This window comes from Ips typographus, linkage group LG15 (genome assembly GCF_016097725.1).
Source record: "Ips typographus isolate SLU linkage group LG15, UJ_Ityp_2.0, whole genome shotgun sequence".
Classification (NCBI taxonomy): domain Eukaryota; kingdom Metazoa; phylum Arthropoda; class Insecta; order Coleoptera; family Curculionidae; genus Ips; species Ips typographus.
In genome coordinates this window covers 3,949,458-3,976,621 of record NC_138436.1, presented here as the reverse complement: position 1 = coordinate 3,976,621, position 27,164 = coordinate 3,949,458, and the positions used below count along the sequence as shown (strand labels likewise).

Sequence of the window (27,164 nt, the reverse complement as noted above, 5' to 3'; positions counted from 1 at the left end):
TATGGAATAATTCTTGAAACGTTGGTATTGGTCTGTTAATGACTCGTTTGAATGCACCTATCTGTGATGTTCTTTCCAGATAATTTAAATTGAATGTAGTTGTTGTTCCCAAGCCAAAGTTTGATTGGAACTTTCCGCCTTTGTTTACCACCAAATGTTGCAAGTTTTCCAGTTTGGTGAAGAAAAATCTTAAATTCTACGAAGGTCTCGCAATAACAACACTAATTAATAAACTTAAACAACCCTAAATTAAGTTTTTATTTCTTCTGTTTGTAGTTTTTGGTGTTTTTCAACTTTTTAAAATTCCTAACCTCAAAATGTTGTTTAGAAGGTTTAGCCGTCCGTTGGGACTGTGTCCTATGTTGCCACATCTTCCACGAGCAGATGTAAACCTGGTGTATTGTTTGTTGCAGTAATAAACGGACCGATGAATTATACAGATTTCAAAAAAAAAAAGCACAATATAGTTTTCTCATTTTTGTTTATAATTACTTAATGAAAGATACACTATTGTGAGGTTCAAAGGAGGAATTTGTCAATACGGCAACGTCCAAACAGGTGATTAAAAAGATGGATAGCCTAGCTTGTAATAAACGAGGTGCGTAAATTTCAATATGGCGGAGCACTTGATGACGTAACCGCCACGGGAAAAAAATGAACCATACTTATTTACCTGCTAATGATACTAAATTACTATGGCAGTGCATTTGAAAAGGTATCAACAATATTTGCTGTGTAAACTTTAAAATCCTAAATCGCTTTAAAACCATTTTATTCCCTTGTCGGTTTGGTATTATTTTGTCCTTAATCAGCATGGAAGTTTTTGAAGTAGACAAGAAGGTGTTGTTATAAGCTTGCCTAAGCATTTTGTTTCATTACTAATAATAATTGTAACTTTTTGAAACTTAGATGGACAATTACCAAAAGTCTTCAGGTTTTTAATGTTAATGACCCATTTGCATTGGATCAATAAAATCATCTTGGTAGTTTATGGATTACTGCTGTTAAGTCAAACATGGTTGATTTTTGTTGAAATTCACACATGGGACTGGTTTATGAACTATAGTGCAGCTTATTTGTTTATAATTTACGTAATGTTATAGTAATTCTAGAACATTCCCAATAATGATGTATACTTTTGCAGGTTATTCTATTAAATGTGATGTTTCCAATAGGGCTACGCACCAGATTCAAATATCTTGGCAATATACAAAATTATTTAAGGGAAAAAGATTGTTGCAACTTTTATTGAAAAGGGCGACTTTGAATTTTGCGACATCTGGCACGTTGCTATCTTTAGCCATCATGCCATTAATGTGCTATATGTTTATTCAGATTATATGGCAATGTTTCATCTCTTTCAAACCAAACACGAAGGTAATGTATTAAATTTCTTAACTGTTTTACTATTTGTTTGTGTTTTTAGACTCGTTACTCTACTATATTTTGGGTTTAGTGGACTTTATTTGGGGCATACCATTAATCATTATAGCAGTCTGCCTTTCTTACACTTTTTATTACCTTATGTTTCAAAGCAAACTTGCTAAGATTGTTTTAATTGATAACATTATACTTTTGTCAAATGTACGACATGACTTGCAACCACATAATAACGAAAACCAGATTAAAGCCAAAACTCTGAGACACTTGGATATAAAGAAATACATGGACACTGTTGTAAATTCCCATCATTTGCTTTATACCACCTATGTAATTAGTGGTTTAATTGGAGGATTATTATCGATTGCCGAGTATTTTTCCGTAATTTTTGCAAATTGCTTAAATATTTAATATGATTAACAACCTTACAGCTAGTCCCACGTATGCTGCTATTTACCAGCACTGACGTTGCAGAAGAATATCTTTAAATTGTCAAATTGTAAGTATAAGGAAAATTAAACAAAAATAAGTTGATGTTGATGCTTAATCAGGTCTGAAATTATGCAATTATAGAATGACACATTTATCAACTGTATCAACAATTTAGAATGGTATAACTGGCAACAAGACTGAAAGAAAATTTATCATATTGTTACGGTTTTCCCGTGGGTTTTTACAAAGTCAATTTAACTCAACAATTAATAAATTTATTTACACTTCAAAACACTTCGTAAAATATCTAATTCAGCTACTAAAAACACTACTACAATTCCACTATTTAAACTTTACCGCGTTCGCAAATTCACTACTACTTCACCGTCGAGACCGCTTCTTTTATATTCGGTAAACCACGTTTTAGAACCACTCTGAAACGCTTCGCGATTTGTGTCGAACGTCGAAGATGCTTCTCGGTATCGCTATCTAACGGTAGCCTACTTTAACACGCGCCCGGCCAGATATTGCGGCGCATCGATTCCATCCCGAATCGAGTGCTCGTTCAGAAATATCGAGCATAGTAGGCCCAAACTGTAACAATATCCTAATGATTCATATCAGTTTGCCGGTTGAAATTTGTTTTTTGTACACTATCTTTGTTGACAGAGAGTTACCTAAAAAGGTAAAATCATTCAGACTACTACATTATAATGTACTACCGTTTTGTAGATACTGAAAGGACTTTATCCTGTAATAAACCTCTTTTACTCCTTTAGAAATCCTCATAATGTTCAGATGGCTTGAAAATTTTAGTGTATTAATAAAATAGCTGAACATTCTAGTTATTATTATGTATGTAAATAAATATTGGAAAAGTTGAGTCAAAGTTTTTCAAAGAAATTAAAAGAATTTAAAAAAAATTTTGAACAGAAGAGTATTCAGCTGTAATAGGCCAAAAGAACACACATATTGATGTTTTTTGAATATATTATGACATCTCAAATCGAACAAAAATATAACAATGTTTTTCACACTGTTTCTACAGCGTTTTTATTAGTAATTTTTGAGATAAAATATTCAACAGAACTACTTTTCAACACTTTTTATTCCTGAGTTTGCAACGTAGCCTGAGATCATACAGATACCGATTTTCTAATGTTAATTCTTTATGTTAAAAGTTCTCCTGAATACCTGAAATACCACTCGTAATAAATATTTTATTTGGAATGTACTTGTTAAAAATTCCATAAATTTTCACCAGTAATGTGAAATAATTAGTGATAATACATAAAGTGTTGAATTGCAAAACTAGAGTCGGCCAATTCTGTTGGTTGTATAAAAGAAATTAAGTACTGGATACAAAGTTTTTAAAATCTGCAAAAAAACAAAATTAATAGTCATAATTATTAGTACATTATTAGTTAAGTTTATACCTGGCAAAACAAAGCCCTGTTAATGTTAACCACCACAAAATCCACTTTCATTGGTTCGTTTAAGTAGGTGATTAATATGCTATAAACTTTTCTGCAAGATACATCCCACTCGTACCATTTCAGGTTAAAAATCTCTGTCCTAAAGTATTCGACCTTAAAAATTACACTTTGCACAAAAGTATACGTAGTTTTATACAGTTTTACCAGAGTAATGTATTCTTCCGCTGCATCATTGACTGCGTAAACCAAACAAAAGAAGTAAACCGTAGCAGCCGATACAGCTATAATACTTCTATTTGGCTGTAAACACCAACATACAATAATAGTAGACAATACAGCGACTACTCACAGAAAAATACTCAAACATTGGCAAAAGTCCGAAGAAAACCTCATTGAACAAATACAACAAGTAAAAGTACTGGTTGGACTTTAATACAAACTGGTTGTACCTAGAAAAATCATGTGTGTAAGCCAATTTTATGCAATAAAGTGTAAAATGCAACCTTATAATTTCTAAATGTTTCTTTATAATAATTTTCAGGTGTTTCATTGTAGTTTCAGAGCAATTTTTCATGTGGTTGATGCTGCAAACGTAGTCAATTAGAATGATGACTGCAATTTTGCCTTGCAGCATCACGTAAAGGAAACATATGGGAGCGGAAACCATCATGATAGTGGAAACTGTACTCCATATTATTATTAATAGAATTCCAATAATGTCCACTAAAATACCTAAAAAAGAATGTTACATGTATAGTGTGTCCCAATGTTTCATACCTTTGTAAACTTGCTAAATGGTTGGGTAATTTAGCTTTTTCAACCCTTCCATGTGAAGCTCAAATTATTGCAAATGAATTAAGAAATGTACAAAAAAAATACAATTTTTTTAACATTTTATCAACAGAACATAAATAACTGAAAATTTAATTAAAAAGATTTAATTTTAAAATTTATAGACATTCAGTCGATTGGTCCAATAAATATCTACTGTACGCACCCTGTATGTGTTTTCGGTTCTTGAGCTATAAATAATTTATTTACGTTAAATTACACAAACCAAATAGCAAACAGCAATTCATCAATAATTATTGTATTAATTAAATATTTTATTAATGGCTATTTTGATTGTGAATTTTCAATTGAATAGATTATACAGAAATTATAATAAGGAAAATGTCTCCAATAGAAAATGTTAGTGAGTGAATGAAGAAAAACAATGATAATTGAAAACGGATAGAAAATACAAAGGAAACAAGAGCCAAATAAAAAAAATATTAAATTTTTTTTTAGAAAACCATTTTTAAGTTACTAAATGTACTGTAAGTAATGAAAATCGGTACGTGGAACGTTAGATCCTTGTATGAAGGAGGAAAAATTCACAATGTGCTCCAAGAAATGCAACGACTTGAAGTTAACATAATGGGAATGAGCGAAACCAGATGGCCGGACCAAGGTGAAATGCTATTCGAACAATCAAAAATATACTATTCAGGTAACAACGAACAACAACATAGAAATGGAGTGGCAATAGTCGTACACAGAAACCTCAAACATTTAGTAACCAACTTCACACCCATATCAGATAGAGTAATTATGATAGGAATAAAAACAGCGCAAAGAACACTCAACATAATTCAAGTATATGCTCCCACGGCTGATAAAGACGAAGAAGAAATTGATCAATTTTATGATGACGTCCAACAAGCTCTAGAGATTACAAAAAACAGAGATATTACAATCATTATGGGAGACTTTAATGCAAAGATAGGGAAAGGCAAAGTGGATGATATCATTGGGGATTTTGGACTGGGAATAAGGAACGAAAGAGGAGACAGATTGACAGAGTTCTGCCAAGAACATGATATGGCAATCACAAACACCTTCTACAAGCTGCACGAAAGACGATTATATACATGGAAATCGCCAGCTGATAAAGACAACAAGATTAGAAGGAATCAGATAGACTATGTTTTGATAAAGAAGAGATATCAGAATACCATTAAATCGGCTAAAACCTACCCGGGTACGGACATCGGGTCAGACCACAATCCAGTGATAGTTAAAATGGAAATCCGCCTCAAGAAACAAGCAGCCATAGATAACAAAAAGCAGCTCCCAGTTTCACATCTGAAAAACCCAATGGTAAAACAACAACTTACAGAAAAAATAAATGAAGAACTAAACAAAATTGACTTAACCCCGAGCTCCGACGTAAACATAAAATGGGAAACTCTTAAAACTACAATTATGACCCCAACAACAGACCTATTAGCAACAATCAAGGTTACAAACAAGAAAAAATCATGGATGACTGATGACATATTACAGTTAATGGAAATCAGAAGGTCGTACAAGAATAGAGACGATAGCGCATATAAGACCATACAGAAAGAAATTAGAAAGAAAATACGACACGCCAAAGAAAAATGGTACGAAGGAAAATGCGTAGAAATAGAAGAACTCCAAGCAATACATGACGACTTCCATCTCCATAAAAAGATTAAAGAACTAGCGGGCATCAAAAGAGCAAACAAAAGCAGTATTCTACTAGACAAAAACGGTAAGATAATTCCAGACACCAAAGGGAAACTAGAAAGATGGAAAGAATACATCGAAGAATTGTTTGAAGACGAGAGACAACAGGAAACAACAGATGGAGACACAGATAAGGAACAGGGCCCAAATATAACAAAAGAAGAAGTTATATATGCAGTTAGAACAACAAAAAACAATAAAGCTCCAGGACCTGATGAAACACCAACAGAAATTATCAAATTAATTGCAGAAGACCAAATTGGAGTACTGGTAGATCTGTACAACACTGTATATAACACCGGAATCATCCCTGGAGAATGGCTCAAATCAACATTTATTACACTGCCAAAAAAATTGAACGCTAAGGAATGCAAGGACCACCGGACGATCAGCCTAATGAGCCATACCCTTAAGATATTCCTTAAAATTATACATCGAAGAATTTTTAGAAGGATTGAACAAGATCTTAGCGAAACACAATTTGGTTTCAGAAACGCAATGGGTACTAGAGAGGCGTTGTTTGCTTTTAATGTGTTGTCTCAAAGACTCATGGACGTCAATCAACCAACATATGTAGCCTTCCTCGATTATAACAAAGCTTTCGACAAAGTCCGCCATAATCACCTCATAAAACTCATGAGAGATAAAAACATTGACAGGAATGATATCAGGATAATAACATATCTCTATTTTAACCAGACTGCCAAAGTTTCGGTGCAAAATGAACTTTCAGAAGAGATAAAAATAAAACGTGGAGTAAGACAAGGATGCGTGCTCTCACCATTACTCTTCAATCTGTATTCAGAAGACATAGTACAAGAAGCACTGGAAAATCAAAAAACAACGGGAGTGAAAGTTAATGGAAAGGTTATAAACAACATCAGATACGCGGATGACACAGTACTAATAGCAGAAACCCTGGAAGAACTGCAAAGGCTGATAGATCTAGTAGTACAGATCAGCGAAGAAAGGGGGCTCACACTTAACACCAAAAAGACTAAATTCATGACAATCACAAAACACCAGCAACAGCGAGAAACATTATGGATCAAAGGGGAGCCAGTGGAGAAAGTCCGCAAATACGAGTACTTGGGAACGATTGTAAATGACAATAATGATTATTCACAGGAAATAAGATCAAGAATCGGAAAGGCTAGATCAGTGTTTAATAAAATGAGGAATGCATTAACCAGAACAGATCTTAGTCTACATCTTAAAATCAGAATGCTTAAATGCTACATATTTCCAGTACTATTATATGGAATGGAAGCCTGGACGCTTAAGAAGTGCGACACTGACCGGCTGGAAGCGTTCGAGATGTGGGCATATCGAAGAATCCTCAGAATAAGCTGGGTGAGCAGAACAACGAACAAGGAGGTGTTGAGAAGAATGGGAAAGGAGAAGGAAATAATCAACACAATCAAAATCAGAAAATTGCAATATCTGGGCCACGTGATGAGAGGGGAGAGGTACACACTGTTGCAAACTATTATACAAGGAAAAATACAGGGTAAAAGAAGTATAGGAAGAAGACGCATCTCCTGGTTGAACAACCTAAGGCAGTGGTACAACAGTAGCTCTGTTGATTTGTTCAGATCCGCAGCTTCAAAGATAAAAATCGCCATGATGATAGCCAACCTTCTTAAAGGAGACGGCACGTAAAGAAGAAATGTACTGTATATCCTGAAGTTTGAAAACAAAAATGTCTAAAAATATTTGACACCTACTTACATGTAATTGCAGTTTAGAAAACAGTTGAAACCATCAAGTTTTGCAATATTTCTCTTTATAACTGGTAGTTACGCAACGTATTGTGTAATTTTGTAAGTTTAAGAAAAAAAAATTTGAACATTATCCAAGAAAATTGTCCCAAAAGTGTAATACACTGGAAATATCGATAACACAGTCAAAATTACATTTTACTATACTAAAGTTGGTATCCTAATTGGTAAGGATACTAAATGTGTGCCAAAAAGAGGTAAGAAATTCGGAGACCGGTAGAAAAGTAAGAAAGTTAAGTTGATTGATTGAATTAAGGAAGTTAAAATGGAATAAAGAAAAAAAGAATAGTGTTGAAGGAGGAAGACACTGTGTAAAGTACAAAAAAAATAGTTAAAGGAAGCATGATGGCTAAGGTTGAGACAGATTGAGGAAGAGAGAATGAGATGAAAAAAAGTCGTAAAATGGAGACGGATTAAAACTGTCTTTATTCATAATAAGTAGAAAACAATATGAACAATACAGAGACAATGAAAAGAAGCATACCCAAAAAAAAGCTAGAAAAATATGGTTGTAAAGTGAGGGTAAAAATGAGAGACATTATTTATTTCCTATTTTTCTCCCTTGAAAATCTTACCTACTGACAGGTGATGTTGACGTCCTACCAAGTGTTCAATAAAGCTTTCATCAAAACTGTAATTCCTATTAACGATAACAAGAAACAGAACACATCCTGTGATCCATAAAAATGTGAAATAAGCTTTTCTTATAACCTTTTTCACTAATTGCTTCAGTTTCGGATCAATAATCTGACGGGTCAGTTGTAGTGACTCTTTGATATACCGGGTCACAATAACCACTTTATTTTTAATTCTGACCCAAATAAGCTGAATTAAAACCAACTGAAATCAAGTAATTAAGTAATTTATAAAATAGCTTAAGAATTAACAGTAATTTACGTGTACGTTGACTATAAACGATGACGAGAACTGCATAAAGGAACTAGAGTCAAACTTCCAGATAAAGTAAATTGTGTGGACGATAATTAGAACTATGTTAACTACCATGTTAATGCGTATAAAAGGAACTAGTTGTTTGGTTAATTGAATACTGTTATACATTGTTGGTAAGAGGCCATCTGAAAATTATATGTATTAGTCTACTAATATGGTAGTTTAACTTAAAGGACTTACTGGGAGCTGTTTCAGTCAGAATTTGAGTAGGCATCTTTTTATAACTCTTGTATCATCTATAATTAAAATTCGTAATATGAAGTTGTTTGAGAAATTTAGACATGACATATAGACAAAAACATTTGTTATTTTGAGCTAACTGATCAAGAAAATAATAATTTAACAAAAATAGCAATATCCTTGAGTACAACAAATGACTTTGTTTAATAAATTATCAGTAAACACATTTACATTATTTGTAAAGACATTGGCTAAACAACTTTTTCGAATGAAACAATACCTGTTCCGTTGTGTTAGTACATAGCGAATAAAATAACTTACTATAACTTGTACAGTTATCCATAAAAGTGTTTTTTTGAAAAGTAGACTAGTGAATGCAATGAAAATGAATTATATTAAAAACAAAAGTTTATTTATTGCAAAATTAAGTTATTTAAACAATGTATTTTTAGGTTACTTAAAATACAATTTTTTTTAAATTTAAAACAATTTTTTTACCCATATATCAAAAGTCTTGTATTGTCACACTGAAAAGCAAATTTAAATAAAAAAATTAAATAACGTAATAAAAAAACGTACTATACTATACACTCTTATTTGAAAGAAAAATGACGCATTTTACTCCATTTCCCTACAGTAAGAAGAAATTCGATTTTAATATTGTTACGGTTTGGGCCTACTATGCTCGATACTTCTGAATGAGCACTCGATTCGGGATGGAATCGATGCGCCGCAATATCTGACCGGGCGCGTGTTAAAGAAGGCCACAGTTAGGAAGCGACACACCGAGAAGCATCTTCGATGTTCGACGCAAATCGCGAAGCGTTTCTGGAACGTGCTTTACCGAATATAAAAGAAGCAGTTTCAGACAGTGGATTAGTGGATTTGGAAACGCGGTAAAGTTTAAATAGTAGAATAATTGTGGAATTGTAGTAGTGTTTTTAGTAGCTGAATTAATTATTGTACAGAGTGTTTTGAAAAGTAAATAAATTTATTAATTGTTGAGTTAAATTGACTTTGTGTAAACCCACGGGAAAACCGTAACAATTGGTGTCAGAAGTGCGATCAGACTTTAGTGCGACGTGAATTGGAACTAAACTTCGGGTTAGAGACTTGTGTTCAGAACCGGACTAGAGATTTTCGGAACAGTGGTGTGTTAAATTTCTTTTATGCCAATAACAAGACGTCAAAGTGCAAACATGGAGGCCCAACTTGCAGCTATGATGGCAATGCCTGAAAAACAGGAAGAGATTCGACAACGAGACAAAGAAGAAGACAGAGAGCGGCAAGAAAAGGGTAACGTAGAAATATTGGACGTTCTAGCGAGGACCAAGAGAGAAATCCAAAAGTATGTAACCCATAGTCTCAATAAAATTCAGAATGAAGTTCGGGAGGACATTAATAAGATTCAGAATGATGTCGAGATAAAGCTACGCGACTTAGAGCGGAAAATTGACAGCAGAGGAGCCAGCTCTACAGGGGTTACCCGAAACGGGCTCAACAAGATCAAGGCTCCCACATACGACGGTCAAACTTCATGGGCAACGTACCAACTCCAATTTGAGGCCGCTGCAAATGCAAATGGATGGAGTAACGAGGAAATGGCTGTAGCACTAGTAGTAGCACTACCAGGACCTGTATTGGAGCTGTTACAGACTCTGCCTATCGCCCAACAAAGCAACTATGAAGCATTAGTAGCTGCATTAGAACGACGTTATGGGGACCGCCAAAGGAAAGGAGTGTATCAAACACAACTAAAGGCAAGACAGCAAAAAACTGGCAAAAATTTACAAGAGTTTGAAGCCGAAATTCGTCGCCTTGTGCATCTGGCTTACCCAGCCGTCCCGGATGAAATCCAAGAAGAATTTGTGGCACAGTATTTTGTAGAAGGGATTCGAGATCCGGAGGTAAAGAAAATGCTGAAGATATTCAAAGGGCGCAACAGCAGCGAATTACTGGTTCGAGCGCTGGAAGTTGAAGCTGCGTGCAATGACTTAAAGCCAGAGACTATTCAAGAGGAGAGAGTACCGCCAGCCGATCATGTTGCTACATTAATAGATGAAATTAAATCAATGTTCGGCCAATTAGTGCACAAATGGCAGCATTAGGAAATGGTCAGTCCACACAGTTAGAACGGTCACGCCCGATCACTAGAGTGGAATGTTATCGATGTGGACGCAAAGGACGCTATAGCAGGAATTGCAGACAGCGGTCTTATTCTCCAAACCCGTAGTGCCGACGAAATCAGAACATCAGAACAAATCACCAGTACTACTCTGCTAAAAGAAACATTACGTGTTATAATTGTGGACGTAAAGGACATTACCGCTGGAATTGCGGACAGCAGTCTCGTTTACCAACCCCGCAGAACTGGCGTAACCAGGATCAGGAAAAGAAGAACCCGGAAGGACAATTACCACGATTTATAGAGGATCGTCAAGCTTTTGATAGTGACTTAAGGCACCGGAAAGGAAAAATTCATTATGGATTGAAGATTGGTTAAATCGCGAAGGTGACAGATAACGAGGCTACAAATAGAATGAATAGCAGCGTTTCGAAGGAAGACCTAATAAAAAGACAGCGCTCAGACTCTGATTTGAAAGTAATCAGAAGATGGTTGGAGCGGGATTTGAAACCGGATTGGCAACAGATTTCCAGATATGGACCAACAGTAACGGGTTACTGGTTGCAGTGGAATGCGCAGTCGAAGCGAGTCATCTGACTTAATTACTCGCAAATGGGAAAGTCCAGACGGAAAACGCTTTGTTTACCAAACAATAGTGCCCAATTCCTGCAAAGAGAATGTGCTGCGAGAACTACATGACAGTCGCGGAGGAGGACACTTTGGAGTAAACCAGACTTTGGCTAGAATAAGAGATCGATTTTACTGTATTAACTTCAGAAAGGACCTTGAGGAATGGTGTAAACGGTGTGACCAGTGTTCGTTACAGAAGGGATCAAGCACAATTGAGGAACTTGAGAGAGAGAAGATGAAACCAAACAACGACAATTACGACCTTACAATGTAATAGTATATTACACACCGGGGTGGGAAGACTTTCATTACTGTCGAGAGATTAGTTAGATAGCCGAGACGCGAAGCGTCGAGGTTTAGCTAGGATCTACCAAGCAGTCATTTTTCTATATGCTTTTCTTCTGCTTTTCTGTTATGCTGTCCCAACGTGCCATGTCTTCTGAAGCTGTTGCAAGTAGTTCACAAACCTCAGTCATTCAGCAGCAAATTAATTTGTCCACCAAAGAGACAACTGTTGGAGACGCCAGTGCTGGTACTGGCCTAAATATTTCTATAAACACTTATAATAATTCAAATGTAACCATTAATTTCAATAAGTAGTTTGTTTTAGTTTAGATCATGTTAATTTTAGTATTGTAATGTATTATAGGCATTATAACCGTTAGAATGCATACAATTCGAGTTGTAATCCAGGACATTTTTCTCAATTTATTATTTGCGAACTGAATATCGATCCGACTTTATCTGACATTTAAAAAATTTGATTCAATCATCTTTTTTTTTTTTAAAAATATTAACAATCACAATTTTAGAGGGCGGGAAATGAGGGCGGGAAGTGAGGGCGGGAAGTAGAGGTGCGCAATATGATACTTCCTAACCTTCAATGACGTTAGTAATGACAGCATTACATATATGGTTGTAAATAAAAAGGTTAAACGACGTCGTGTACAGAGTCCAACGCAGCCCCAAAGGCAAGATGAAAATTGTCCATATGGACAGACTCAAGAAATACCAGGGATTTAATGAAGCGGATCGGGACGATCAGCTTTAAGAGGGAGGCAGTGTTACGGTTTGGGCCTACTATGATCGATACTTCTGAACGAGCACTCGATTCGGGATGGAATCGATCCGCCGCAATATCTGGCCGGGCGCGTGTTAAAGTAGGCCACAGTTTAGGAAGCGACACACTGAGAAGCATCTTCGATGTTCGACGCAAATCGCAAAGCGTTTCTAGAATGTGGTTTACCGAATATAAAAGAAGCGGTTTCAGACAGTGGATTAGTGGATTTGGGAACGCGGTAAAGTTTAAATAGTAGAATAATTCTGGAATTGTAGTAGTGTTTTTGGTAGCTGAATTAATTATTGTACGGAGTGTTTTAAAATGTAAATAAATTTATTAATTGTTGAGTTAAATTGACTTTGTGTAAACCCACGGGAAAACCGTAACAATATCAACTACCTGAAAACTGTACTTTTTTAATATCAGGTTTGTACATTCAGATGGAAAACCAGTGTAAACTAATTTTAATGATGCAATAATATACGGGGGTCTCATTTAAAAAAAAAATAATTTTTTTGGGTATGAATTCATTTTTTACTGAAAAATTAACTGAACATATCTACATTTTTCATATAGGACTTATAGAGGGTGTTTCAGAAAAAAAAATTAAAAATAGAGATATTAGATATTTCTGTGCTTGATGAAATAAGCTTATTAGAAATTATTTCTGCTATTTGACATGTTTAACATAATCTATTAAAACAAAACCATAATGAGCACCATTACAAAAATTTTTTCAAGCTTTAAAACGATATCAAAAAGTAGATAATAATTTTTAAATTGGCAGGACTTTGACTCGTTTTTCTTCTATTTTTTAAATGTTAATATTGACTCTTGATTTAAAACCTAAAAAAACTCAAAACCTCCCTAGAGAAAGTGAAATATTCTGCAAGTGAACAGAAAAACACAAGTATGATAGCACATTCATAATAATTCTCGTTGCTTTCTGCTTCTCTTTGTTGGGATTATAGATTTTAAGTTTTGTTTTAAAAACTTACCTAAGTATTTGTTTCCTTACTTTGTTTAACTGTTTAACTTTTCGATTCCATGATGTCTAATTAATTAACATTTCACTTGACGTATTTACAAGAAAGTGGTTTATAAATTTAGTTTGAACTTTTCCAACAGAAATATAGTACTTAATTAATTGCAATAAATAATAGAGTAGCATTCCGTAACAACTTGCCAACTGCATCAAAAATAAATGGAATTTGTCGGTATTGTTTTTTATATATTTCAGAACAAAGCGGACAGTTTCTATGTTTTTAAACAAAAAATAACTACTGCTTTAATAAAATAACGAAAATACACCAAAATTTTAAATATCTATTTTATAAGGTAATTTTAGATCAATTAGGATTAACTGTAAGAATGAAAAAGTTTATTACTGGTTGTAGGTTTTTTTAGCATCTGGAAATATTAATTAGCCTGTAATTAAATATTTGCAGAATTGAGGAGCATACAGGGTGTCCAAGAAAAAAATATTGTTATCTAGGACTAGGAAACACAAGAGTGAGTCTTTCAAGGCAGATATCGAAGGAGGATTTTTTTGTAATTGTATTGAAATAGTTGTACTAAATTAGTTTTACTGAAATAATCAAAACGAAACCGTCAAATTGTTCTCTTATTTTTTTCTTAAGAAAGCATTTTTAGGCTTTAATTCTTCCCTCAAATTTTAAGTTCCTTTCCATTCTAATTTGAGGTCTAACAACTACTTTAACTTTGACATAAAAAGATCAGAATGTGTAAACGTTTTCTGTTTAATTTAACTTTAAATAAAACCTAAAGCAACAACATTCAGGAAATTGGCTAATATGCATTCCGTCTTCAATTGGTCGGAATTGGGTGGCAATTCGACATTTCTCCTGCCCGAACTATGGCGACATACGATGCCGTATCAGGTTTATGCGTTCAGAAACTATGTCAGACCAATATAAGACCCTTCATTTGTGACGCTATTTATTCGAGAGTTCTAATAAAGTGTGTTTTAGAACTAAAGTTAATGAGTATTGCCTCGGGCGCCACCTGGTTTGAATAAAGTATTTAGAGTTTTCGAAATGTGAACCAGGAAACATTTCGTATGCCTTGGTAGCTTTTAAACAGCTGGAGACAAGGTTCCCGTCAATCTGTGGTAACAGTGGTTCAGTTGGTGACAACGCTAATAAAAGCCAAAAGTACCAATCAACTAACGTTGTTAACGTTTATTCTCCTTGCTTAGTCTAAAACGCCAGCAAACTTAACTAAACCAATTATTTATTTAAATAAGCGTATCTTAAATCCCCCCTCCCCTTAATTAGACAAGAACGAGAGTGAGAGTGTGCAACTTAGTTACGGTACGGGTCGGATGCGATGCAAGACAGGTCAACGGGGACAATGCAGGTCTACGTTTACAACTAAGCAATTAACCGTCCTAGTGCAAATAAAGTTACAGTGTCACGGGTCGGTAAAAGAGTCGGCAGGGTGTACTGCTGCAACCACCCGGTCTATACGAGCCTTGTAGTGGTTCCTGTCGGCAACAGGATTTAGAAACTTGCTTCCTACGCCCGGTCTAGCGAACCATGTAGCGTAGTCAACCAAAGACAAGGCCAGGACGTGCGGCCGGACTACTAAATGACCCAAACGCCCGGACTATCGAGCCATGTAGCGTTTGTGTTGTATGCGGAACTAACGTGTAGCGCCCGGTTACGAAATTAATAGGAGTGCCACAAACGTTAGGTCTATCGAACCATGTAGCGTTTGTGTGAAGCCTGCAGAAAACAGCAGTACGGGGTGAAGAGGCGGTTCGGTACTAACGAGTAGTCCCGGTAACAAGGGGGGAACACCCGGTCTATCGAGCCTCGGTGTTCAAATAACAGGTACACAGTGCACTAGGAGGGCTAGCCACCAAACAGGTATACTTACTATGGTGCGGCGGTGCTGCTGGGAGGTTGAGATGTTGCTTGGGAAAGCTGGCGATCTCAACAGACCACGAACTGGCGGCGCACGCCAGTTTTATAGACAGTCCGGTTCCCCACTTTCGGGTAATGGAAAACACGGCCCTACTCGAGTGACGCGTACAGAACCGCAGTACTGCAGGAAAACGATACGCTCCGGCCAACCTAACCGGCTATGTCAACTCGCGAATCTTAATTACAAGGAAAGCCGCAAACCATTAATTCCCTATTACGCGCTATCATACTGCAGCGTTGTTGTAAACCCTGTAATTCTACCAATTGTTTCCAACAAGAACGGTAAAAATCCGACTGACGGATACTGAGAAAAATATAATAACTTAAAAATACGGCTTATCGTATTTTGGCAAAGTACTAGCACTGGTTACTTGACTAAACGGCTACTATTAATAGATCATTTATCTGCAATTCGCCGCAGAACAAACGGCACTAACGGACGGATCAGAAAACAAAACAAAAATTATTCGTAACTTCGTTTGATTGAAATAAAATTTATCATCCCCCAGGAGTTGACGAAATAAGAAATTTAAATGTGTTACACTTTTTATATTTCGACCAAGTTGCTTGATTTTGTTTCTCAAAGCAGTCAATAATGACTTACATACTGATACACTTCTGTACCTGTAGCGAAAAGATATTGGTAAAGTTTTTTTAATTGCAACAGGTTCAGGCCAGAAAATTAATTGTTGGGCAATGTTAGCCAACCCAGACAGAGAAAAGTCATCAGCCAAACGTTCATAAGCATCATTTTGCCTAATTTTTTTTAAACATAATAAAATATCAACTTCTGTCACTTTACAATTATTTGAAAGTAATGTGACATAATTATATGTTTCTGGTGGAAGGCCAAAATAAAATCTAGATTTTTGCTCTAATAAAATCACAGTGCTCTTTTTTCTTTCCATTGGAGGAACCGTAAATTTGCCATGTCCTGAATTGCCAGATTGGGATGGAAGAAACTCATCACAAGTTGAATTCAAACTTAAAGTTGAACTGTTTGAAGTCCAACTGCTCAAAGAAGACTGAAATACTTCAACAGCAACTTCTGGATCCAGTGGCTTACGCACGGACTGATCTTTTGATCTCATAGGTGAAGTGGCAATGCTCCTGGGCTTGGCTTTCACTAAAACTTCAACACTTCTACACTTTTTTTTAATGTTAACTTGTACTGCCCGGTTTTTGGCACATTAAAGTTTTTTTCACTACACTCTGCAGGCTCTTCTGCTAACTTTATAAGCTCTTCGACACTTTCAGAAGGCTTAAACAATAAACGTTTTGCAGAATGTGGTTTTTGGTAGGATTCAATGCCGTATTGTTTTCTCTTTTTTGCAGAGTTAGTTAATTGAGATGTTGCACTCAGTGTTGCGTGAGATATTTCAATATCTGATACAAAATTTCTGGCCAGAAATCTCACAGCCCAAAAATCTGGTAAGTTGCATTTATAACCTGATTCAGTGTCTCTACCCAACTTATTTACTTTGTAGCAAAGTTCTTGAAGAAAACACTGGTTTTGCTTTCAAATATTTAATGAGGATGACCGAATCACCTATCTCAAGCCTCTTCATAACACTACTAAACGATTTAAAGTGATGAAAACAGTGGACAATGAAGATTTTTGAAGATAAGTTTCCTACTGCACAGGGACAACAAAGGGGCCAAATACTTCCTTCAAAAGTGATGTGATTTAGCTTCAATGTGCTTAACTTCATGGACTATCATCAGTGAGGGTCTTCATGAGTGTTGCAACTAAAACTTAAAATAATTCAGTGTTGATATCTGACTTAAATCTCGAAATTTGATCCGACTGAAATGTGAAGAATTTTAAACTGGCTATAAAACTTCTGAGAAACCCCGGTGGCAAAAGTTTTTTTATATGGGTAGGTATAATCGAAAAACCAACTTTTCAATTGAGATATCTACATGAGCTGTTCTATTCTAGGTTTATTAACATTATAATATAATTCATAATAATATAATAAATAATATATATTCACAGTTCAAGGTACAGTATACATTTTCTTCCAGTGAAAAGCTTAGGTACAATAGGTGGCAAAGAAAACTGGTCTTACCACATAAACAGTGATTGTTCCACAGATTGAGTGATGAGTGTGAGTGGGTGAACCTTTCACCATACAAGCTATGCTAAAAACAACTTTGTCTTTTTAACCTAATGTTTGTTGCATAATAGTGGAGCCCCAATGCCACTTTGCATAATAGTGGAGTTCCAAATGAACAAAGGTATGTGAAATGTAGTGATTGAAAGTCTCTAAAGAGAAACAACTTGCTTCTAATTCAATACACCATTTCACAGGACATACCTTTACCAATTAAATGTGAACTCGAGTTACACATTACTTGCAAATAATTTATTTTAGGTTAGTAGACATTTTACAAGTATTCTTGTAGGTGAATGATGTTCAAGTTAAGTTAAGTTAAGCAACTAATAGAGCTAACTAAATATCAGTACTTACCTTACTCTGTAGACCTAGGAAAAAAACATTGATAATCAGTTATAAAAAATGCCTTTTTATTAACATCATGCAATATAAAACCATTTAAACACTGTGGTGTGTTGACAACACTAGAAAACAGAAGGATACAATAAAACTAGCAGTCACATAGGTCACTAAATTGCATCACTTTTGACGGAAGTATTTGCCCTCTGTTGTGGTCCCTGTATGTATAGTAAAGCAACTTATCTTCAAGAATCTGGCAGGCATTCATTGTCCACTGTTTTCATCACTTTAAATCGTTTGGTAGTGTTGTGAAGAGGCTTGAGATAAGTGATTCGATCGTTCTCATTAAGTATTTGCAAGCAAAACCAGTGTTTTCTTAAAGAAGTTAGCTACAAAGTAAATAAGTTGGGTAGAGACATTGAATGAGGTTATAAATGCAACTTACCAGATTTTTGGTCTGCGGCTACTGATAAAGGATCTTTATCACGATTTCTTTTTATTTTCTTTGCATTATGTGTGCAGTAACTCCAAATTATTACTACATAAACTTGTTTTAAATGTTTTGATTAGAGAATTACGAACGGCGATTCGTTATGATTTTGAAAGGTTGGTAGCACGGCCGGATATAAATTTTCCTTAACGACAGCTTGGCGCGAGATTTAAAATTTCCGAATTTTAGAACCGTGTTGGGTCTTAATGGTCAAACCTACAATATTGAAAAAATTACAAGTTGTTAGCCGAAAATGTGCTCTACGACTTTTATCTAAAGCGTTTTACAATTAGATGAACCGTACAGGCGCAAAAAAATCAAAACCGTTTTCCCATGTGAATCTCCTATGTACAGGGTGCTCTTGGTCACCTGGTATATGTGTTGCGGTGCTTCGTATTTATCTCTGAGAAGCTTTATGAATTATATTTTTGCTACTGTCCCAATATTTATTATTTTACATTGATAGGCTCGAGTATATTCGCAATTGTAACTTGTTTTTATGTTCCTTTAATGCAAATACATTGTCATAATTTAATAATAAATAGTTTTTAGGGCGCGTACATAGTTAGGTAATTCCATTTTACATTGAATTTTGCAATAGGAAATTTGTTTCTACATGCATAGTAACGATATCCTTCCTAGTCCGGCTTTTCTATTGGAATCGATTTACTCTAATAGTCTTACTGCGATTAGGCTTAAAGACCTATACAAAATTGGGAGATTTTTTTTTGAACTGGTATACTTCTTGAAAATTACAGTGAACTCTTCAGTTATTTAGTTAATGATTGCCAAAGCAAATAACCCCTAATCATTGAAGTAAAGCGAAGTCCATATTAGATTATTTTTCAACTAAAAAATGCTAGCATTAATGGTCACGTAACCTTTAATTATTTTATGGATTAAATAGCCATATATCAAAGTAATTTTGACCAATCTCAGCATAATTTGCATAAGTTTATAAACTATACGAATGTTAGTATTCAACATGTCGGATGCTCCAAACGACTACTTCAATTTTCATTACAATATTCTAAAGTGGTACATTTTACTTCCCTTCGATAATCCTGTCTTGAAAGCGTTATATAATATCATAATAGTACCCCATGTGATCTTAATAACCTCGTGCGTAATTTTCGAAAGCGGAGGGCTTTTAGTAGCTACCGGAAGCGACTTTAGTTCTACTGTATTAATTATCGCTGTTCTCATGTTACATTTACAGACATCACAAAGGTGATACTTTTTTTTATTTATACTTTTCATATATGAATAATGACTGGTTTTGACTAGCAGTTTGCAGTATACAGAGTGCCACAAATTTGTGTGTAAGTATGGGGATCTCGAAAAGGGTAAGAAATACAGAGTTAGTTAAATTGTGACAAAATCGTGCAATTTGGATAATAAAATGCCGATTTAAAAATTTAAATTTTTTTAAGTACCTCGGAAAGCATACGACTGAAATTTTGGAAATTAGTTTAAACTTTTTGCTAATTTATTTGATGAGATAAGTGTAAATGAATGACATTTCTCTATTCCACTTTCTTCTTTTTCAACGTGGCAGTATCATAATGGAGATCTGACGTTTCGGTTTTTGGTTTTTATCATCATATGGCTTACATATGATGATAAAAATATGGCTTTTTCTTTGCAATTTTACAAAAATGTTAAAAAACATTTTGTTATTATTCATCAGATAATTGAAAGTAATATACACTTTGTCATTGAAACTATTTTCTTTCTAAAACATTACAATGTCCAATTGCTTCAAAGTTTTGGTCATCTAACATAATTTTTTAACGTGAAGTTGTAGTCCATTTTTTTTAACAGTTATATTTTTAAGTACGACCCTATTTCTTCAGAAGATTCTGAAAGTTTTGTTTGTTCTGATTTAAATGATATTTAACTGTTGTCAGTTTAATTCGTAGTAACTAAATTCATTCATTCTTCTGATGTGTGCGTTCCAGTATCTTTGTCGAGCTTTACACCATCTTACGATATCACTGGTGTCAATTTGTCTTCTTAGGTCTCAGTTCCTTTTCTTATCCAGAAGGGTGTGGCCTGTTGTTATTGCGCGTATTGTTTTCATACCTGTTATTATTAGCATTCTTTTGGTTTTTGATGTATCGACTCTTGTGTCTGCTCCAAAGGTCATTACTGGCCTACTGGACCTAGTTTTAAATAAAGTATAGTAAGTATTTAAAAGAAGAAGTTGATGATGGTTAATAAAAATAGAACGTCGGTCCTCAAATATGATATTGCCACTTTTCAGAGGAGGTAAAGTGTCATTTATTTTCACTTTTCTCATCAAATAAGTCCACAAAAAAATAAAAATTAATTTCCAAAATTTCGTTATTTTTTGGATTGTCAGGAAAAATCGGATGATTTAAAATTTTATACGACGGCATATTATTATACTGCAAAATTTTCAATTTTGCCATAATTTAATAAACTCCTTATCTTTTACCGTTTTTGAGTTATCCATACTTACACACAAATTTGTGGCACCCTCTACACTATGCGTTTGACGGTTTAAATTTTCAGAGTTATTAGATGGCATTTGACGAAATCAAAGTACCTAGTGATTCTTCAGGAGCTAAGGTCAATTAATTCAGATCTGTACGACTTTGACTATCAGCTTACCTCCTTTGATGTTTCCGCCATTGACTTTTCCAGTACTTCGACGGGTCAAGAACGGTTCAGAATTTGTAAATATTTTTCTCTAAAGTTTATTGATCATTTGCACTATTTTAGAGCCCAAATACGCAACTTTAACGACCGCGCACTTCAAAAAGCTTATAATAAGTGCAAAAGAATAACGTTATTTTTTCTTACTTATACCTTCTTGAACATCTTTATATCATACATAGTAAATTACTGGAACAGTCCTAAAGAAGAACGCTGGAATCCTGCTTTAAACAAAACATCAACTTACAAAGGCTTTCCGTACCAGCTTTGGTTTCCATTCGACACTTCTATTTCTGATGGGTATTACTGGATTGCATTCCTGTACCAACCTTACGCCTTTTTCTTTCTTGTATCTGAATTTTTCTGTAAGTTGGAGTACGGGAGCTGGAGACAAATAATGCCACTTTAATTAAATTCCTGTAATCAATATGACGATTGTCACCAACTCCCGATTCATGTCATAAATAATGTTGAATGTTAAAAGAGAATTTATGCAGGTATTGACATTCTATGCGTCTCCACTATCATTCATTTAACTGCTTTCATTAGAGTGTTGGGCCACCTTTTTGCTTCTGTGGATAGCAACGTGGACTTCAGTTTGACAGAGACAAAAGTGTTACAATTAAAGGAACACAGGCTGATAAAATGTATCAAACAACTAACGAAAATTTTCCAGTCAGATTGAAATTCTGTCCTGGTGAGGTCATTTCTTTACAATCCTTTTGTAGATGTTGTGACATGCTTAATAACCTGGTATCTTCTCAATTATTACTACAGGAATTTTGCATGACCTGTGTAGTTTGCTGTAGCATCTACAGATCCACTTCTCCTGTAAGTATAATCCAGAATTAAGAAATAAAATAAAATGTCATTACAACGTAAGTAATAGAAAAGCAAGTGTTTTGAATATTGTTGTTGGAGAAAGTTCGAGTGGTATTTAGTGGGGAGATTGAAACCGCCTACAACAGGTAACCATTTATTTTTTCAAAATTTTAAAGATAATGGGTACAATAATGCATACTACCCCGAGTTTACCAAGGCCAAGTAAAACAAGAGTTTCATGATGGGGTTAAAAGGAATTACAAGTGGGTACAGGAAAGCGACGTGCGGCAATTGCTCTAGGTAGAAGAAGATGGTGGCGGCCAAATGACAAAAAAATGTTTTTTTTTGGACTGGCTAGTGTCTTCCCTAATAGAACAGGTGATGAGGCTGCCTTTTGGATGAGGGCTACAGTAGTTTGTGGACTTGGGCTCAAATTTGACCCAGAAATTGGCGGTTTAATGATGATTCAGTGTTGATATATATCAGTTATGAGGCACGAACTGTTAAGAACTACTGGACCTTATTAACAATTGTCGCTACTTGGTGAATTTGACAGATGAAGAGTCAATTGTCACTTTCAATACCTTACTCTCACATTGTTCCGTCATCCTCAAAATTTTGAATTAAATTTAACTCAATATTTTAGGGTGTGAGTTCAACAGAAATGGGATACGTGTCGACAATGGGTATTATAGCCGCTATCGAAATGTTAACAGTGTCATGGTTCAACCAGTGTTTCATGCTAGAAGTGTTCGAGCTTCTGAACCGTATTTACGAACTGGACTGGTTAAATTATAACACAAAAATGCGCAAAATGTTAGTGTTTCTAATGCAACGAGTACAGAAACCCTATCATTTCACTATGGGACTCGGTTTCCCTTTGAATTTGGGAGTTTTCTTTACGGTAAGACTTTTGTTTTCTTTACTTGCGAATTTATGTCCTCTGTGCTATGGTTTTGTAGATGATCAAAACGTCTTATTCTTTGTACGCCTTGTTGACTAATACTGGTTCTAAAGTGTCCACTTAAACAAATGTATGAAATGTTCGCTACAGAATGATGTACACCAAATCTAACAATAAAAAAGCACCTTCAGCAATACCAAATTATCTTCTATATTTCAACCCTCGCATCGTATATAAACTATTATACAGTGTGAACCCCGATGAATCCCCGCAATTTATTATGGAAAAACCGCATGGTCCAGAATTCTGAAAATTTTAAAGCATTCAAAAGTCGATACGTGCAGTTTATCTAATAGTTATTTATACAGCAAGTGACTTCCATTTTTTATTCACGAAAAGCGTAGCGAGTGGCCTTTTAAACCGTAATAACTCAACATAATCAAATGAAACACCCCCTATCTGTCGAAAATTATTAAAGTCTCCTATAGCTAACTATGCGGGATCGCAAAAATTGATATTTCTCGAATTTCAACTTATTTTTGATGCCGTCGTAAAATAGCTCTTGTTATTTTAAAAATACATAATTATTGCCATTAGTACTAATAATGTCAATATTTGTTTGGAGACATAAAATCATGATCTATTTGAAGAAATTAAATTAAGTACCTATATACAGATGCCAAGAAACTGGCTTATATCACGCTCAGTTATATTAGGAGGCCTGCTAGGGTCTTTTTCTATTGAAAAATAATTAGACTCGGATGTTATTTTTGACACGAGCTCTTGGTCAAAAAAGTAACTAAAAAACGAAAAAGGTGTGCTTAGGGCCTCAATGTCAGGGCAAAAATTTGTGCCACCATGAAAAAGAAACCAAGAAATGCTACGGCGTTATCAAGAGTCAAGTTTTTTTTGCGCCAAATAGTATCTTTAAATTTTTCCTTCAAAGCTTTTGCTTCCTTCTTTGGATTTCCTTCTAAGTCCCCAGTGTCAACTGTCTGTTTTTCTCCTATTTTCTCCACCTCTTTTACTTGTTTGTCTATCTTCTTCTAAGTCTTCATTTCCTAGCAGTAATCCATCCTCAAACTCAATGGGCATTGACAATCAGCCTTATGCCGTAAATCCATTGACTTCATTTCAAGTTTGAAACGCAAGAAAAATGACGTAAAGTTGACAGTTGATAGAGGTTTTCAATCAAAATGGCGATTCAGTATGATGTAGTCTCCAATTGATTGAAATGTATCTCAATGTAATGAAATTGAGTCAAGTTGCCTTGCAAAATCTTCATATGTAATGCAGATATGCAGTAGGGTAATTGAAACACCAGAAACTTTGAGTTTTAAGTTTTAATAATTTATAAGTAAATTATTAATTAATAAAAGAATGTTATAAGTATTAATTAATAAAAATAATGTTAAACTAACATTAACAAAACAGCATGTCTTTTTTTAATTTCTCAAAAACTACATCGAACTTCGACTTTTACTTACATGACACTGAGTTGACGTTGACAGCTGACAGACAGGGTATGACCCGTAATTAACCAACCAACCCAAGCCTAACCAACTAAACTAAGGGTTCGACTGGATTACCATTGCTACACTTCTATAATACACCCCCTCAATGGTAGATCCAGTATTATGCAAAAAAATGTGTTTTTTTTTATATGCATCTAACATCCAAGTCCCAATTGACTACAAAAAACATTGAAAACAGTTGGAGCCAATGGCTTGGTAAAAACATCTGCCAATTGATTTTTAGTACTAATGTACTTTATTTGGATTACTCCTTCTTTCACTTTTTCACGAATAAAATGAAACTTTATATCCACGTGTTTGAGCCGCTTATGATACTCAGGATTCTTGGCTATTTTTATAGCGGATTGATTATCTTCATATAAAGTGACACATGGTACATTTTTAAACAACTTTAAATCAATCAACAAATATTTGAGCCAACAGGCTTCACTCACTGCAAAACTTAAAGCTATGTACTCAGACTCAGTTGATAACAGGCCAACTGTAGATTGCTTTCTGGAAGTACAGGATATAGTACATCCAAATAATTTAAATACATAGCCTGATGTACTCTTTCTGTCTACCCCATCACCAGCCCAGTCAGAATCACAAAAACCAACAATACAGTTTGCTTCATTAAAACTTTCTCTACATTTAAATATAAGGCTATAATTCAAAGTTCCCTGAATGTATCTTAAGACTCTTTTTAGTGCTTGCCAAAGTTCATAACTAGCACATTTTTGATATCTACTTAAAATACTAATAGAAATGCTAAGATCTGGTCTTGAACACAACATACTATACATCAGTGAACCAATTAAAGCTCTGCACTTATTTTCAAGTTCACAACTTTCAGAAGCACTCCTAAGTAATACATCATGTTTGAAATTACAATCCATTGGTGAACTTACAGGTTTGCAATTTTTCATATTATATTTCAGCAAAATACTCTTTAAGTAGTTGGTTTGATTAATTTTAATTTCTCCTGCTGTAATATCTTGAGTTATTACCATACCCAAAAAGTACTTTACCAAACCTAAATTTTTCATTTTGAAGTTGGAATTCAACATTTGCTTAATATACTCAACTTCTTTTGGATTAGTTCCAGCTAAAAGCAAATCATCAACATATATTAAAATATATATTTTATAAGATTCTGTGACTTTTACATACAAACAGTATTATTTTATTTTATTTTTACTTTATTTATTTAGTATTATTTATTTTACATTTTCAGAGCGTACAAAAGATAAAACTGTTCCCTTTTTATATTTACTACCTTCAGGCGAAGAAATATATACATTATCCTTAATATCACCATTTAAAAATGCACTACAAACATCCAGTTGAAAGACAGGTATTTTTAAATTATTACATAAAGCCATAAAAATTCTAACAGATGTTAATTTTGCCACCGGGCTATAAAAATCATCAAAAAGCACATTTTCTTTCTGTTGAAAACCCCTAGCTACAAGACGAGCTTTATAGCGATTCACTCTACCACTTTCATTTTGCTTACGCCTAAAAACCCACTTACAACTTATCACATCACTTTCAGTAAGACCCTCTGGAACATTCTACATACATTCCCAAGTCTGGTTCTCTTCTAAGGCAATGACTTCATCTTGAACAGCTTGCTTCCATTTCTCAGAATCATCACTTGCTAGTGCATCTTTAAAAGTTTTGGGATCTTCTTCCTCTGTCAATAAAAGGAAAGAAGTATCAAAATCTAGCTCATAATCCTTCAGTCTGACAGGTCTTTTAATATTCCTTCTTAGGGTATAGTTTCCTTGGTTTCTTTCAGTTTGATCTTCATCATTACTAATGTCATTTTCAGATTCATTATTTTCTTCAAAAAGCTCACGAGTTTTCACGCCCCAAATCAGAGTTGTAATCAAAATTTGGAACTTGACCTTCTTCAGATTGGCTTTCAGTCAAAACTTGTTCTAATTTGCTTTCCTGAAGAAAAATCACATCAGCATGTGTTTCCACTTTATTCTTTGATGGAATGTAAATTCGGTATCCTTTAACCTCAATCCCATATCCAACAAAAATTCCAATTTGGTTTTTCTTGTCCCACTTTAGACGTTTTTCTTTGGGAACATGACAAGATACTTTTGAGCCAAAAATTTTTAGTCCTTTCAAGCTAAGTTTTTTATTATGCCATTGTAACGAAGTTACTAATTTTGGGCTGTTTCTATCGAATTTGATTTAAATACGCGTGACCTTCACTGCTGGGTGCTAGACCGCGGCCGTCGTGGCGTCGATTCTATCGGGGCCGTCCGGGGCCGTTCGAAATGGTTCGGTGGGCGCTGAGAGTGGGTACCGCCACTAACAGCCCCCACCGTGGGTTTTGGGTATAAAAGAAGGCCCCGAACCGGAAAATAGGGATTCTTCGATCATCAAAAGATCGAAACCAGCCAGCTAAGCCGATCCGTGCCGACCGTTATCTCTTATCTCCGCGAATTTGTAAGTAAAAAATAGGCACATACCGACCGTCCGGTATTTGATCTGTTTGCTGTTTAAACCCGTACCGTTAACTGTAGTTATTTTAATAGACTGTAAATTGGGGGCATTTTCAGTATTTTCCCGGGGTTTCCGTTTGGGGCATTTTCAGTATTTCTCCGGGGATTTTCATTTGGGGCATTTACTATATTTGCCCGGGGATTTTCATTTGGGGCATTTACTATATTTGTCCGGGGATTTTCATTTGGGACATTCACTATATTTGTCCGGGGATTTTCATTTGGGGCATTCACTATATTTGTCCGGGGATTTTCATTTGGGGCATTTGCTATATTTTTCCGGGGTTTTCCGTTTGAGGGTATTTCTGGT

General features: G+C 34.9%; 3 protein-coding genes across 3 annotated transcripts; 2 read left to right on the top strand and 1 right to left on the bottom strand.

The window, feature by feature from the left end:
• The first annotated feature begins 4,574 nt into the window (after positions 1-4,574).
• Positions 4,575-7,445, top strand: LOC145738425 (uncharacterized). The gene has a single exon (XM_081993242.1). The coding sequence runs from the start codon at positions 4,575-4,577 to the stop codon at positions 7,443-7,445; it is 2,871 nt and encodes a 956-aa protein (XP_081849368.1).
• A 110-nt stretch (positions 7,446-7,555) lies between these two features.
• Positions 7,556-9,064, bottom strand: LOC145738324 (uncharacterized). Its single transcript, XM_081993122.1, has 3 exons — positions 8,696-9,064; positions 8,462-8,640; positions 7,556-8,404 (listed from the first exon to the last, which is right to left on the bottom strand). Exons 1-3 carry the CDS (start codon positions 8,727-8,729, stop codon positions 8,114-8,116), a joined length of 504 nt encoding a protein of 167 aa, XP_081849248.1. The 5' UTR covers positions 8,730-9,064; the 3' UTR covers positions 7,556-8,113.
• Positions 9,065-19,392: 10,328 nt separating this feature from the next.
• On the top strand, positions 19,393-23,220 carry LOC145738277 (odorant receptor 33a-like). Its single transcript, XM_081993101.1, has 7 exons — positions 19,393-19,637; positions 20,946-21,098; positions 21,156-21,454; positions 21,587-21,764; positions 21,818-21,920; positions 22,558-22,815; positions 22,874-23,220. Exons 1-7 carry the CDS (start codon positions 19,393-19,395, stop codon positions 22,937-22,939), a joined length of 1,302 nt encoding a protein of 433 aa, XP_081849227.1. The 3' UTR covers positions 22,940-23,220.
• Positions 23,221-27,164: the final 3,944 nt, after the last annotated feature.

What these genes read in the sequence shown, in the direction of transcription:
- LOC145738425 (XM_081993242.1), top strand. Translation starts at nt 4,575, where the DNA reads ATGAAAATCGGTACGTGGAACGTTAGATCCTTGTATGAAGGAGGAAAA.
- LOC145738277 (XM_081993101.1), top strand. Translation starts at nt 19,393, where the DNA reads ATGTCGGATGCTCCAAACGACTACTTCAATTTTCATTACAATATTCTA. An exon ending in CATTTACAGACATCACAAAG is followed by an intron (nt 19,638 to 20,945) that starts GTGATACTTTTT and finishes TTAAATTTTCAG; the next exon opens with AGTTATTAGATGGCATTTGA. An exon ending in CAACTAACGAAAATTTTCCA is followed by an intron (nt 21,765 to 21,817) that starts GTCAGATTGAAA and finishes ATCCTTTTGTAG; the next exon opens with ATGTTGTGACATGCTTAATA.
- LOC145738324 (XM_081993122.1), bottom strand. Translation starts at nt 8,729, where the DNA reads ATGCCTACTCAAATTCTGACTGAAACAGCTCCCA. An exon ending in TCTGACTGAAACAGCTCCCA is followed by an intron (nt 8,641 to 8,695) that starts GTAAGTCCTTTA and finishes TATAATTTTCAG; the next exon opens with ATGGCCTCTTACCAACAATG. An exon ending in CGTTTATAGTCAACGTACAC is followed by an intron (nt 8,405 to 8,461) that starts GTAAATTACTGT and finishes ACTTGATTTCAG; the next exon opens with TTGGTTTTAATTCAGCTTAT.